Below are 13,473 nucleotides of genomic sequence, written 5' to 3'. Positions count from 1 at the left end.
CCTGAAGTTATGGAGGAGGAGAGTGATGGAGAAGGGACAGTGTCACTGCATCTGACACCAGCGCAGAACATGGCACTGCGGGAACGTTAGAGGGTGGTATGGAGATGGGATCTGCATGTAGTGAATCACCGAGCACGAGTGGGCTGCAGCACGGGTAGTTCTGGGGCCAGCCCCCTTTAGGGCCAGTCCGCACATGAGTTCTGCTGCACAGGACTCAGATGATGACCTCAATGGGGCGGCCATCAGAAGAAGGGTGATGGACATGAACATAGAAAGGCTAGATGCAATAGCAGGCCTGCCAGAGAGCCTCTTGTCAGTGTCAAGGAGCATGGAGGAGTCCGGCTCCAACATTGCACGGGGCTGACCACTGATCACACTTGACCAGCTCTGCTGGGCGGGCCACATTGTCTGCATGCCAGACACGAGACTCCCAAAGCAAGCGCTCTACTCGGAACTCGTTCACGGCAAACGAGCCAAAGGTGGGCAGAGGAAACATTACAAGGACACCCTCAAAGCCTCCCTGATAAAGTGCAACATCCCCACTGACACCTGGGAATCCCTGGCCATAGACCGCCCTAAGTGGAGGAAGTGCATCTGGGAGGGCACTGAGCACCTTGAGTATCGTCGCCGAGAGCATGCAGAAATCAAGCGCAGGCAGCGGAAGGAGTGTGCGGCAAACCAGTCCCACCCACCCTTTCCCTCAACGACTGTCTGTACCACCTGTGACAGAGACTGTGGTTCTTGTATTGGACTGTACAGCCACCTAAGGACTCATGCTAAGAGTGGAAGCAAGTCTTCCTCGATCCCGAGGGATTACCTCTGATGGTGATGATGCACAGAGCTTGGAGCCCAACATTTCCAGGATGGAAATTATGGGAAACTCCAGGAGAGACGTTGTGGATCCAACGATGATGCTGGGAGTGATGGGCGATGTCGCAGCTTCCATTGCAGCACAGACAGAAGGGACCAATGTCTCAGTGCTGCAGTGGACCCTCAGACTGCTGCCATCATGGCTGGGTTTACCAGTGCAGAAAGGGGCTTGCAGGGTGTCACAGCAGTCCAGCTATCTGTCTTCCAACAGATGGCTAGGAATGCTGTCTTATACTTTAATCTATTTTCCCAGTCCACTTTAGCCAACTCTGCCTTCGTATCTTTATTTAAGATCAGGACGCTGGTTTGAGAACCAACTTTCTCACCCTCCAACTGAATTTGAATTTCAGCCATGCTATGATCACTCTTTCCTAGAGGATCCTTTACGAGGAGATCATTTATTAATTCTATCTCATTATACAGTACCAGATCTAAGATAGCTTGCTCCCTGGTTGGTTCTGCAACATACTGTTCAAGGAAACTATCCCTGATACACTTTGAACTCCTCCTCAAGGCTACCTTGGCCAATTTGATTTGTCCAATCAATATGAAGATTAAAATCGCCCATGATTATTGCCGTTCCTTTATTACAAGCTTCCATTATTTCTTGATTTATACTCTGTCCAACAATGTAGTTACTGTTCGGGGACCTATAGACTGCACCCACCAGTGACTCTTTCCCCTTATTATTCCTTATCTCCACCCAAACTGATTCTACATCTTGATCCTCTGAGCCAATATCGTTTCTCACTAACGCAAAAATCCCATCCTTTATTAACAGTGCTACCCCACCTCCTTTACCTTTCTGTGTCTTCCGAATTGTCAAATACCTCTGAATATTTAGTTCCCAGTCCTGGTCACCTTGCAACCACGTCTCTGTAATGGCTATCAGATCATACCCATTTGTATCTATTTGTGCCTATTCAACTCATCTATTTTGTTACGAATGCTGTGTGCATTCAGATAAAGAGCTTTTAATTTTGTTTTTTTAACCATTTTTCCCTGCTTTGACCCCACTTTCTGATACACTCATGTTTATACATTCTGTCCCTTCCTGTCACGCTCTGGTTTATCATTTCCCCCAGTGCTACCCTGCTTTATTGCCTTCTCCTTGCTCTTTGACTTTTACATGTCCGCTCACCTGAACCCTTCCCCCCACTATTTAGTTTAAAGCCCTCTCTATAGCCCTAGTTATTTGATTTTCCAGGTTAGTTATGTCTCCTGCTCCAGACTGAAACGATTCGGTGGCGAAATAATTGAGGGCCATGGTGACCTTGAGGGTCACTGGCAGTGCCATCATCGTCCTGTTCTTAGGCTGTAGGTCTGGTTGCAGGAGGTGGCAGAGTTCTGTGGTCACCTCCTTGGTGAAGATGAGCTTCCTAGTACACTGCTCCTGGCTTAAGTGCAGGTAGACGAAGTGCCCTCAAAAGACCCTAGGTGGGTGTGGCCTCTGGCTGAGATCCCTCATGCCCCTCCACCTCCCTCTGGGAGCACCTTGCCCTCTTCTTCGTTGCCTCTGCTCCATCGCCTTGTCGTACTCGAACGCAAGGGGTACTGCAAGCAGAGCCCCCATGACTGGGAGCAAGTGGTGTGAGCAGAATCCTTTAAATGAGCAGCAGGGTGTTCTCTCTGTCACTTTTTGCCAACTTTTAAATAACTGTAGAAAGCTCCAAACAGATGCACAAGCTGACACAAAGCCAATCGTAATGAAAAAGCAAGCCAGCTGCAAGTTGTTCATGATCCCTTGAAATAGCGCTGGTGAGGGGGTTAAAAGGAGCGGCGACATTCCAAATTGCAGGCCGTGCATAGAGTCAGCGTTGCACATTCATTGATGTCACAATCTGTAACCAGCGCAGGTAACGGCAGCGCTACCGACCTGCCCAAAATGGCGGCCGCCGCCGGTCCTGCTGGAAATGGGCGGAAGTGAGTCTGCCGCCATTTTTTCTTCCAAACTGGCCTTAACGGCTGCGCAAACAGGTGCAATTTCCTGAACTCCGCGATTTTATTAGCTGGTTAAAGGGATCATCAATAAATTGGTAAAATCTGGATCAAAAAGCCCAAGGCTCTTGAAGAGGAGTTTGAATATTCCCATCACTTTTTGTCGTGCTTCTGTGATCTGTAGTAATGAGAGGATTTAAGTTCCTATCTCCATTTCTTTCCTTCCATTTGTAAACAGAAACAGGTGGGATATGCATCTCTCCACGACCTTCAGAGGAGGGAGCAAAGATAATGCCTGCTATGGCCATGAGACCTTTCTTTGGGATCCAGCTTGCTCTAATGGATGAGGAGGCAAGTCTTTGATTAACCTTCAATAACTTATTAGTGATTCTAGTGAACATGTGAAATGCACAGCTGCCAAACTTCCCCTTGTCGAAGTGTCGGTCAATCGTATCTTGATCATCAAAGAGTGTTGTTAGTGCAAAAACCCATCCTGTGTCACAATCGCGCGCCCGTTGGCAATCAATCAAGAATAGCATTGATGGTGGCTGGTATACTCATAATATATGAAGTATAATGTGGATAAGATGAAGTATAATGTGGATAAATGTGAGGTTATCCACTTTGGTGGTAAAAACAGAGAGACAGACTATTATCTGAATGGTGACAGATTAGGAAAAGGGGAGGTGCAACGAGACCTGGGTGTCATGGTACATCAGTCATTGAAGGTTGGCATGCAGGTACAGCTGGTGGTTAAGAAAGCAAATGGCATGTTGGCCTTCACAGCTAGGGGATTTGAGTACAGGGGCAGGGAGGTGTTGCTACAGTTGTACAGGGCCTTGGTGAGGCCACACCTGGAGTATTGTGTACAGTTTTGGTCTCCTAACTTGAGGAAGGACATTCTTGCTATTGAAGGAGTGCAGCGAAGGTTCACTAGACTGATTTCTGGGATGGCGGGATTGACATATCAAGAAAGACTGGATCAACTGGGCTTGTATTCACTGGAGTTCAGAAGAATGAGAGGGGTTCTCATAGAAACGTTAAAAATTCTGATGGGTTTAGACAGGTTAGATGCAAGAAGAATGTTCCCAATGTTGGGGAAGTCCAGAACCAGGGGTCACAGTCTAAGGGTAAGGGGTAAGCCATTTAGGACCGAGATGAGGAGAAACTTCTTCACCCAGAGAGTGGTGAACCTGTGGAATTCTCTACCACAGGAAGTTGTTGAGGCCAATTCACTAAATATATTCAAAAAGGAGTTAGATGTAGTCCTTACTACTAGGGGGATCAAGGGGTATGGGGTACTGAAGTTGCATGTTCAGCCATGATCTCATTGAATGGCGGTGCAGGCTCGAAGGGCCGAATGGCCTACTCCTGCACCTATTTTCTATGTTTCTATATAAAGGATGAAACTGAGATCTGTGTACAATGAGCAAATGTGACCTTAGCTCCTTTAATAAGACTCCAGAGTGCAGGTACCTTGTGGGTGGCCTGCTTATATACCATGCTCCCAAGGGATGCTGGGATCCCTTGGGACTCCAACAGGTGGGCCCTCTGGTGGTCAGGTGTCATGCAGGTTACACAGGTTTAAATACATAACAGTGGCAGTGGAGTCAGCTCCTTCCCGATTGAGGAGAATAATGTTAACGTGGAGGGGGTGGGCCGCTGACATATGCGGAGAAATGTGCTGTATATATGCAGCATGTTAGAAGGTGACCAGTGTCGGGCTGGTGAATGCTGCTCAGTTGTACAACCAGAAGGGGGTAAAATAAATCCTAAGAATTGCAAATCGTAGTAGCTCTATTAGAAGGAGCAGCCTTTACTCATCTAGACTTATTATGGATCCGAGGGAGTTGTGTAGGTCTCACTTGTGGGAGGAATATATTCAGTATTCAACAACTCACCATCAAGTACTCAATGTCTTATCATATTGTTATTGTATCAATTATTTCAATGGGATGAAAATTGGGCGGGTTCCACAGTGGATGGGCATTTCTTGTTCCACTCAATAACTGCCCAGGCGGTGAAGAGGAAAACTTAGCCCCTCAGTGTTGCTACCTGTGAGGTTACATCAGAACACATTAATGGTGTTTATGCTCCACACGAGCCGAATTCCTCTCACTCTTTCTCCATCATGTATTTATCTAACTTACTCTTAAAGGGCTCTGTGCTATTTCCGCAAACCACTCCCTGTGGTAGCGAGCCCCACAATTTTCTCCTTATTAGGTTTATTGGTGACGATCTTACAGTTAAGGCCCTTAGTTTCGAAATCCCCCACCAGCGGAGGCTTCGTCTGTACGTCTACCTGGAGAAAGTGTCAAAAAAGGTTTACAAGGGTAATGCCAGAACTGGGAGGTTGCAACTATTAGGAAAGGGAAGGCTGAGGGGTCTAAGGGAGTGGTTAGAATGGTGAAGGGGTTTGACAGGGTAGTTGTGGAGTAGGTGGTTCCACTTGCATGGGTAATCCAAAACTAGGGGTCATAAATATAAGACAGTCACTAATAAATCCATGAAGGAATTCAGGAGCAATTTCTTTACCCAGAGTGTTTAGAATGTGGGATTTGCTACAACAGGGAGGGGTTGAGGTGAATAGCAGAGGTGCATTTAAGGGTAAGCTCGATAATACATGAGGGAGAGAGGAGTAGAGGGATATGCTGATCAGATGAGAGGAGTCTCCTGTGGAGCATGAACACTGAACGGTCTCTTTCTGTGCTGTAAAATTCTATGTCACCTTGTTATAATATACAGAGCAATATCAGGTCACCTCTCAACCTCCTGTATTCTGGAGAAAAGCGCCCCAGTCTGTGCAGGCTTTCTGATAGTTCTAGTATTATCCTTGATTACTGTTGGTTACTGATGTACCGATACAGGGTGAGCCTCTGGAGGGAAACAATGTGAGTGGTGCTCTCTGCATCACAAAACCGTGGCCAGGCATTGCCAGAACCATCCATGGCGATCATCCAAGGTTCCTGAATGCCTATTTTGAAAAATATCCAGGTAAGACATCAATATTTTCAGCAAAAATTATCCTTTTGTACTGTCACAGACACACACTACACTTGTTAGCCACCAAGGTAGCTGAAATGCACGAAATATCGACTGTTGATCTTCCCCTCCCACATTATTGAGTTAGAAAGGAATACTTTTTCATCTTTACCTCCTTTATTGTTGGTTCAGGGAAACCTTCAGGCGGAAATGTAGTGCATCGAGAGGGTGCAGAGGAAACGACGTAGGATTACACGGGATATACGGCACAGAACCAGGCCATTTGGCCCAACCAGTCCATGCCGGTGTTTATGCTCCATTCGAGCCTCCTCCCGTCTTTCCTCATCTAAATCTATCAGCATAACCCTCGATTCCCTTCTCCCTAATATGCTTGTCTAACCGGCCCTTAACTGCATCTGCACTATTCGCTTCAACCACTCCCTGTGATGGCGAGTTCCACATTCTCCCCACTCTCTGGGGAAAGGCATTTCTTCTGAATTCCCTATTGGATTTCTTGGTGACTATCTTGTATTGATGGCCTCTAGTTATGCTCTTCCCCACAAGTGGAAACATTCTCTCTGTAGCCACTCTATCAAAACCTTTCAGAATTTTAAAGACCTCTATTAAGTCACCCCTCAGCCTTCTCTTTTCAAGAGAAAAGAGACCCAGCCTGTTCATCCTTTCCTGATAGGTATAAGAACATAAGAAATAGGAGCAGGAGTAGGCCATATGGCCTCTCGAGCCTGCTCCGCCATTTAATACAATCATGGCTGATCTGAACATGGACTCAGGTCCACTTCCCTGCCCGCTCCCCATAACCCCTTATTCCCTTATCGTTTAAGAAACTGTCTATTTCTGTCTTAAATTTATTTAATGTCCCATCTTCCACAGCTCTCTGAGGTAGCGAATTCCACAGATTCACAACCCTCTGAGAAGAAATTTCTCCTCATCTGTTTTAAATGGGCGGCCTCTTATTCTAAGCCCCTCTAGTTCTAGTCTCCCCCATCAGTGGAAACATCCTCTCTGCATCCACCTTGTCAAGCCCCCTCACATAATCTTATACATTTCGATAAGATCACCTCTCATTCTTCTGAATGTCAATGAGTAGAGGCCCAACCTACTCAACCTTTCCTCATAAGTCAACCCCTTCATCCCCGGGATCAACCTACCCTCGCAGTTTACCAGAATGGTACCAGGGATAGAAACATAGAAAATAGGTGCAGGAGTAGGCCATTCGGCCCTTTGAGCCTGCACCACCATTCAATAAGATCATGGCTGATCATTCACCTCAGTACCACTTTCCTGCTTTCTCTCCATACCCCTTGATCCCTTTAGCCGTAAGGGCCATATCTAACTCCCTCTTGAATATATCCAATGAACTGACAACTCTCCGCGGCAGGGAATTCCACAGGTTAACAACTCTCTGAGCGAAGAAGTTTCTCCTCATCTCAGTCCTAAATGTTTTACCCCTTATCCTAAGACTGTGTCCCCTGGTTCTGGACTTCCCCAATATCGGGAACATTCTTCCCGCATCTATCCAGTCCAGTCCCGTCAGAATCTTATAAGTTTCTATGAGATCCCCTCTCATCCTTCTAAACTCCAGTGAATAAAGGCCCAGTTGATCCAGTCTCTCCTCATATGACAGCCCAGCCATCCCGGGAATCAGTCTGGTGAACCTTCGCTGCACTCCCTCAATAGCAAGAACATCCTTCCTCAGATTAGGAGACCAAAACTGAACACAATATTCCAGGTGAGGCTTCACCAAGGCCCTGTACAATTGCATTAAGACCTCCCTGCTCCTATACTCAAATCCCCTAGCTATGAAGGTCAACCTGCCATTTGCCTGCTGTACCTGCATGCCAACTTTCAATGACTGATGAACCATGACACCCAGGTCTTGTTGCACCTCCCCTTTTCCTAATCTGCCTCCATTCAGATAATATTCTGCCTTCGTGTTTTTGCCACCAAAGTGGATAACCTCACATTTATCCACATTATACTGCATCTGCCATGCATTTGCCCACTCACCTAATCTGTCCAAGTCACCCTGCAGCCTCTTAGCATCCTCCTCACAGCTCACACCGCCACCTAGTTTAGTGTCATCTGCAAACTTGGAGATATTACACTAAATTCCTTCATCCAAATCATTAATATAAATTGTAAAGAGCTGGGGTCCCAGCACTGAGCCCTGCGGCACTCCACTAGTCACTGCCTCCCATTTCGAAAAGGACCCGTTTATCCCAACTCTCTGCTTCCTGTCTGCCAACCAATTCTCTATCCACACCAGTACATTACCCTCAATACCATGTGCTTTGATTTTTCACACCGATCTCTTATGTGGGACCTTGTCAAAGGCCTTTTGAAAGTCCAAATACACCACATCCACTGGTTCTCCCTTGTCCACCCTACTAGTTACATCCTCAAAAAATTCCAGAAGATTTGTCAAGTATGATTTCCCTTTCATAAATCCATGCTGACTTGGACCGATCCTGTCACTGCTTTCCAACTGCGCTGCTATTTAATCCTTAATAATTGATTCCAACATTTTCCCCACTATTGATGTCAGGCTAACTGGTCTATAATTAACCATTTTCTCTCTCCCTCCTTTTTTAAAAAGTGGTGTTACATTAGCTACCCTCCAGTCTATAGGAACTGATCCAGAGTCAATAGATTGTTGGAAAATGATCACCAATGCATCTATTATTTCTAGGGCCACTTCCTTAAGTACTCTGGGATGCAGACAATCAGGCCCCTAGGGCTTTATCAGCCTTCAATCCCATCAATTTCCCGAACACAATTTCCTGCCTAATAAGGATATCCTTCAGTTCCTCCTTCTCACTAGACCCTCGGTCCCCCAGTACATCCAGAAGGTTATTTGTGTCTCCCTTCGTGAAGACAGAACCAAAGTATTTGTTCAATTGGCCTGTCATTTCTTTGTTCCCCATTATAAATTCACCTGAGTCCGACTGCAAGGGACCTACGTTTGTCTTCACTAATATTTTTCTCTTCACATATCGATAGAAGCCTTTGCAGTCAGTTTATGTTTCTGGCGAGCTTCCTCTCGAACTCTATTTTTCTCTTCCTAATTAAACCCTTTGTCCTCCTCTGCTGAATTCTAAATTTCTCCCAGTCCTCAGGTTTGCTGCTTTTTCTGGCCAATTTATATGCATCTTCCTTGGATCTAACACTATCCTTAATTCTTAATTTCCCTTGTTAGCCACGGTTGAGCCACCTTCCCTGTTTTATTTTTACTCCAGACAGGGATGTACAATTGTTGAAGTTCATCCATATGATCTATAAATGTTTGCCATTGCCTATCCACCGTCAACCCTTTAAGTATCATTTGCCAGTCTATTCTAGCCAACTCACTCCTCATGCCGTCGAAGTTAGCTTTCCTTAAGTTCAGGGCCCTAGTTTCTGAATGAACTGTGTCACTCTCCATTTTAATATAGAATTCTACCATATTATGGTCACTCTTCCCCAAGGGGCCTCGCACAACAAGATTGCTAATTAGTCCTTTCTCATTACACATCACCCAGTCTCGGATGGCCAGCTCTCTAGTTGGTTCCTCGGCATATTGGTCAAGAAAACCATCCCTAATACACTCCAGGAAATCCTCCTCCACCTCATTGCTAACAGTTTGGTTAGCCCAAACTATATGTAAATTAATGTCGCCCATGATAACTGCTGTACCTTTATTGCATACATCCCTTGTTTCTTGTTTGATGCTATCCCCAACCTCACTACTACTGTTTGGTGGTCTGTACAAAACTCCCACCAGCGTTTTCTGCCCTTTGGTATTCTGTAGCTCCACCCATACCGATTCCACATCATCCAGGCTAATGTCCTTCGTTACTATTGCATTAATTTCCTCTTTAACCAGTAACGCCACCCCGCCTCCTTTTCCCTTCTGTCTATCCTTCCTAAATATTGAATACCCCTGGATGTTGAGTTCCCAGCCTTGGTCATCCTGGAGCCATGTCTCTATGATGCCAATTACATCATATCCATTAACTGCTATCTGCGCAGTTAATTCGTCCACCTTATTCCGAATACTCCTCGCATTGAGGCACAGAGCCTTCAGGCTTGTCTTTTTACACTTTGCCCATTTAGAATTTTGCTGTAATGTAGCCCTTTTTGTTTTTTGCCTTGGGTTTCTCTGCCCTCCACTTTTACGATTCTCCTTTCTATCTTTTGCCTCTGTCTCCCTTTTATTTCCCTCTGCCTCCCTGAATAGATTCCCATCCCCCTGCCATATTAGTTTAATTCCTCCTGAACAGCACTAGCAAACACTCCCCCTAGGACATTGGTTCCGGTCCTGCCCAGGTGCAGACCGTCCGGTTTGTACTGGTCCCACGTCCCCCAGAACCGGTTCCAATGTCCCAGGAATTTGAATCCCTCCCTTCTGCACCACTCCTCAAGCCACGTATTCATCTGAGCTATCCTGCGATTCCTACTCTGACTAGCATGTGGCACTGGTAGCAATCCTGAGATTACTACTTTTGAGGTCCTGCCTTTTAATTTAGCTCCTAGCTCCCTAAATTCGTCTCGTAGGACCTCATCCCATTTTTTACCTATATCGTTGGTACCTATATGCACCACGACAACTGGCTGTTCATCCTCCCTTTTCAGAATGTCCTGCACCCGCTCAGAGACATCCTTGACCCTTGCACCAGGGAGGCAACATACCATCCTGGAGTCTCGGTTGCGGCCACAGAAACGCCTATCTATTCCCCTTACAATTGAATCCCCGATTACTATCGCTCTCCCACTCTTTTTCCTGCCCTCCTGTGCAGCAGAGCCACCCATGGTGCCATGAACTTGGCTGCTGCTGCCTTCCCCTGATGAGTCATCCCCCTCAACAGTACCTAAAGCGGTGTATCTGTTTTGCAGGGGGATGACCGCAGGGGAGCCCTGCTCTACCTTCCTTGCACTGCTCTTCCTGTTGGTTTTCCATTCCCTATCTGGCTGTGTACTCTTTACCTGCGGTAAGACCAACTCGCTAAACGTGCTATTCACGTCATTCTCAACATCGTGGATGCTCCAGAGTTCATCCACCCGCAGCTCCAGTGCCGCAATGCGGTCTGGTCAGGATCTGCAAGCGGATGCACTTCCCGAACATGTAGTCGTCAGGGACACCGGAAGCGTCCCTGACTTCCCACAGTACAGGAGCAGCATAACACGTGTCCGAGCTGTCCTGCCATGACTTAACCCTTAGATAAACTTAATTTCACAACAACAATGCTAAAAGGTTACTTACTGATAAGGAAAAGAAAATAGAAAAGCTATTTACCAATCACTTACCCCCTTGGCTGTGACGTCACCTTTCGATTTCTTTCTACTTCTTTTTTGCCTTCTCCCTGCAGCTGCACCGACTGGCCTCTTTTTAGGCCGCTCGACGTTCCCCGGACTGCCGTTGCTCGCACTCCCGCCTCACCAACGAACTCTGGGCCTCTATAGGCCGCTCGATGTTCCCCAGACTGTCGCTGCTCACACTCCCACCTCACCAACGAACTCTGGGCCTTTATAGGCCGCTTGACGCTCCCCGGACTCACCTTCTCGTTTAAGAAATTGTCTATTTCTGGCTTAAATTTATTCAGTGTCCCAGCTTCCACAGCTCTCTGAGACAGCGAATTCCACAGATTCACAACTCTGAGAAGAAATTTCTCCTCATCTCAGTTTTAAATGGGTGGCCACTTATTCTAAGATCATGCCCTCTAGTTCTAGTCTCCCCGATCAGTGGAAACATCCTCTCTGCATCCACCTTGTCAAGCCCCCTCATAATCTTCTATGTTTCGTTAAGATCACCTCTCATTCTTCTGAATTCCAATGAGTAGAGGCCCAACCTACTCAACCTTTCCTCATAAGTAAATCCCCTCATCCTCAGAATCAACCTAGTGAACCTTCTCTGAAATGTCTCCAAAGCAAGTATATCCTTTCGTAAATCTGGAAACCAAAACGGCATGCAGTATTCTAGGTGTGGCCTCACCAATGCCCTGTATAACTGTAGCAAGACTTCCCTGCTTTTATGCTCCATCCCCTTTGCAATAAAGGCCCAGATACCATTGGCCTGTATTGCAAAGGGGAAGGAATAAATCAGATGGTTAGCGTTGTTAGTTTTCAATCAATATACAGAGCTGACACAAGGCACGATGGAGTCTATAAGCTGAGTCTCTGAGATTTGTGAGTACTTCTGTTGCTGACCTTTGAACCAGGCAAGATCTGAGGACACAACTGCCTTCTTATGAATTTGCCACTCCTTCCACTGTTACAAAGCACTAGTTCAATCGCTCCAGCAATGCAATAAACCATGTGAGTAAAATTCCAGTGCTGTCCAAAACATCAGCAGATCCTGCTATCCGACTAGTACCTTAAACGCAATGATATTGCTAAAAAAAAATATAAAATGCCATTCCTCATAGTGCACTAAGCACTTCAGGGGCAGTGATCCAGGTTCAAAGGGCAATACAAAATGGCAGCAATTGGAAGATGAAAGAAAAGGCTGTTCATTTTTTCTTCGTCATGTTTGGTTTAACGATGGTGCCAGTTAATAGGGGGAATTTTAACTCCTTCTGCCTGGTGCAGGGCAGCCATTTTAACGCTGCTGTTTTTTTGACGATTGAGGCGCCAGTCTGACTCGGGCGGGAGCCCCATGGACATGTGTAAATTGGGGTGCTGCGACCAGTATTCCCTGCAGGCTGCACTCTGTTCTGCGCAGCCTGCTTCTTTCAACGAGCCGTCCCTTTCAGTCTTCTCCACATGTGCGGTGTTTCTGATGTAAAAGTCGGTGAGGGGCTTGCGCTGGGCCTTGCAGATTGCTGAGGGAACATTGGCTGGGACGCACTCATGACCACGAAGATATCCTAATGGCCCGGTAGGCTGAGAGTCCGTTACAGGGACAAGAGTGCTCCTCTGGGCCCCATGAAGAAAGTTTGGGTCATTGCAATCCTGGACTCCCACCACCCCTACTGCTTTCTCACAACCCTTCACCCCCCCCGCCTCCCCCCCTGCGCCCCGCCCACCCAGATGAGAGTGTGGTATTACCATTTTTTTGTGTGAGTACTGAACAGTGTTGAACTGACAAATAGAGCTTGTGGAAAGCCTTACCAATGACTTACCACAATGTCTCTGGCCCACCCAATATTCACTAGCTGCCTCTTGAAGCCCCTTTTGGCCAGGCACCTCATGCGGCCCAGTAGTTAGAAGGGACTGGTCCTCCTGCGTCCCCTACCGTTGCCTAACCCTTCCCACCTCCCCATTACTCCCCGTGTAATGTACGTACATGTGGTATGCTCACTGGTTGGTAGAGCTGTTGAGTTGGGAGTGGCTTAGCCAGTCACGTGATGTTCACAAGACTCAATAAAACCCCAGCCACTTGGGTTCGGAGGCTCCATGATGAGGCAGGTGGTTGTGAGCCTGGTAGATGAACTGGTAATGTGTAGTGTGATTGTTAAACCTTTTGCTAATAAACCAACTAGTTCTTAATAGCAATGTTTTGCTATGAATTCTTAAGCAAAGAACCCATGAAGCAAATACATTACAAAATGGTGATGAGGATGGGATTTCTTGAAGAAATTTTTGGTGCAATTTCCCTTTGAGAAGGCAATGTAAGTGTGGCACAGCAAGGAGATATACCAGCAGCTTGATTCCCCAATGAGAGACTGGTAGTACCATTCTTTTTTG

General features: G+C 46.5%; 1 protein-coding gene across 2 annotated transcripts in view; it reads left to right on the top strand.

Annotated features, from left to right (window-relative positions):
* Nucleotides 1–13,473, top strand: part of LOC139273301 (acetyl-coenzyme A synthetase 2-like, mitochondrial) — a 90,912-nt gene that overhangs the window by 45,885 nt on the left and 31,554 nt on the right. For both annotated transcript variants that reach the window (XM_070890039.1, XM_070890038.1), the window contains 2 exons: nt 3,047–3,159; nt 5,676–5,802. In XM_070890039.1, the coding sequence (XP_070746140.1) occupies nt 3,047–3,159; nt 5,676–5,802 (240 nt within the window). The remainder of the gene's footprint in view (nt 1–3,046; nt 3,160–5,675; nt 5,803–13,473) is intronic.

This window comes from Pristiophorus japonicus, chromosome 9, assembly GCF_044704955.1.
Source record: "Pristiophorus japonicus isolate sPriJap1 chromosome 9, sPriJap1.hap1, whole genome shotgun sequence".
NCBI classification, from domain to species: domain Eukaryota; kingdom Metazoa; phylum Chordata; class Chondrichthyes; family Pristiophoridae; genus Pristiophorus; species Pristiophorus japonicus.
The sequence above is the reverse complement of the archived record's forward strand: the minus strand, read 5'-3'. Positions and strand labels throughout refer to the sequence as shown.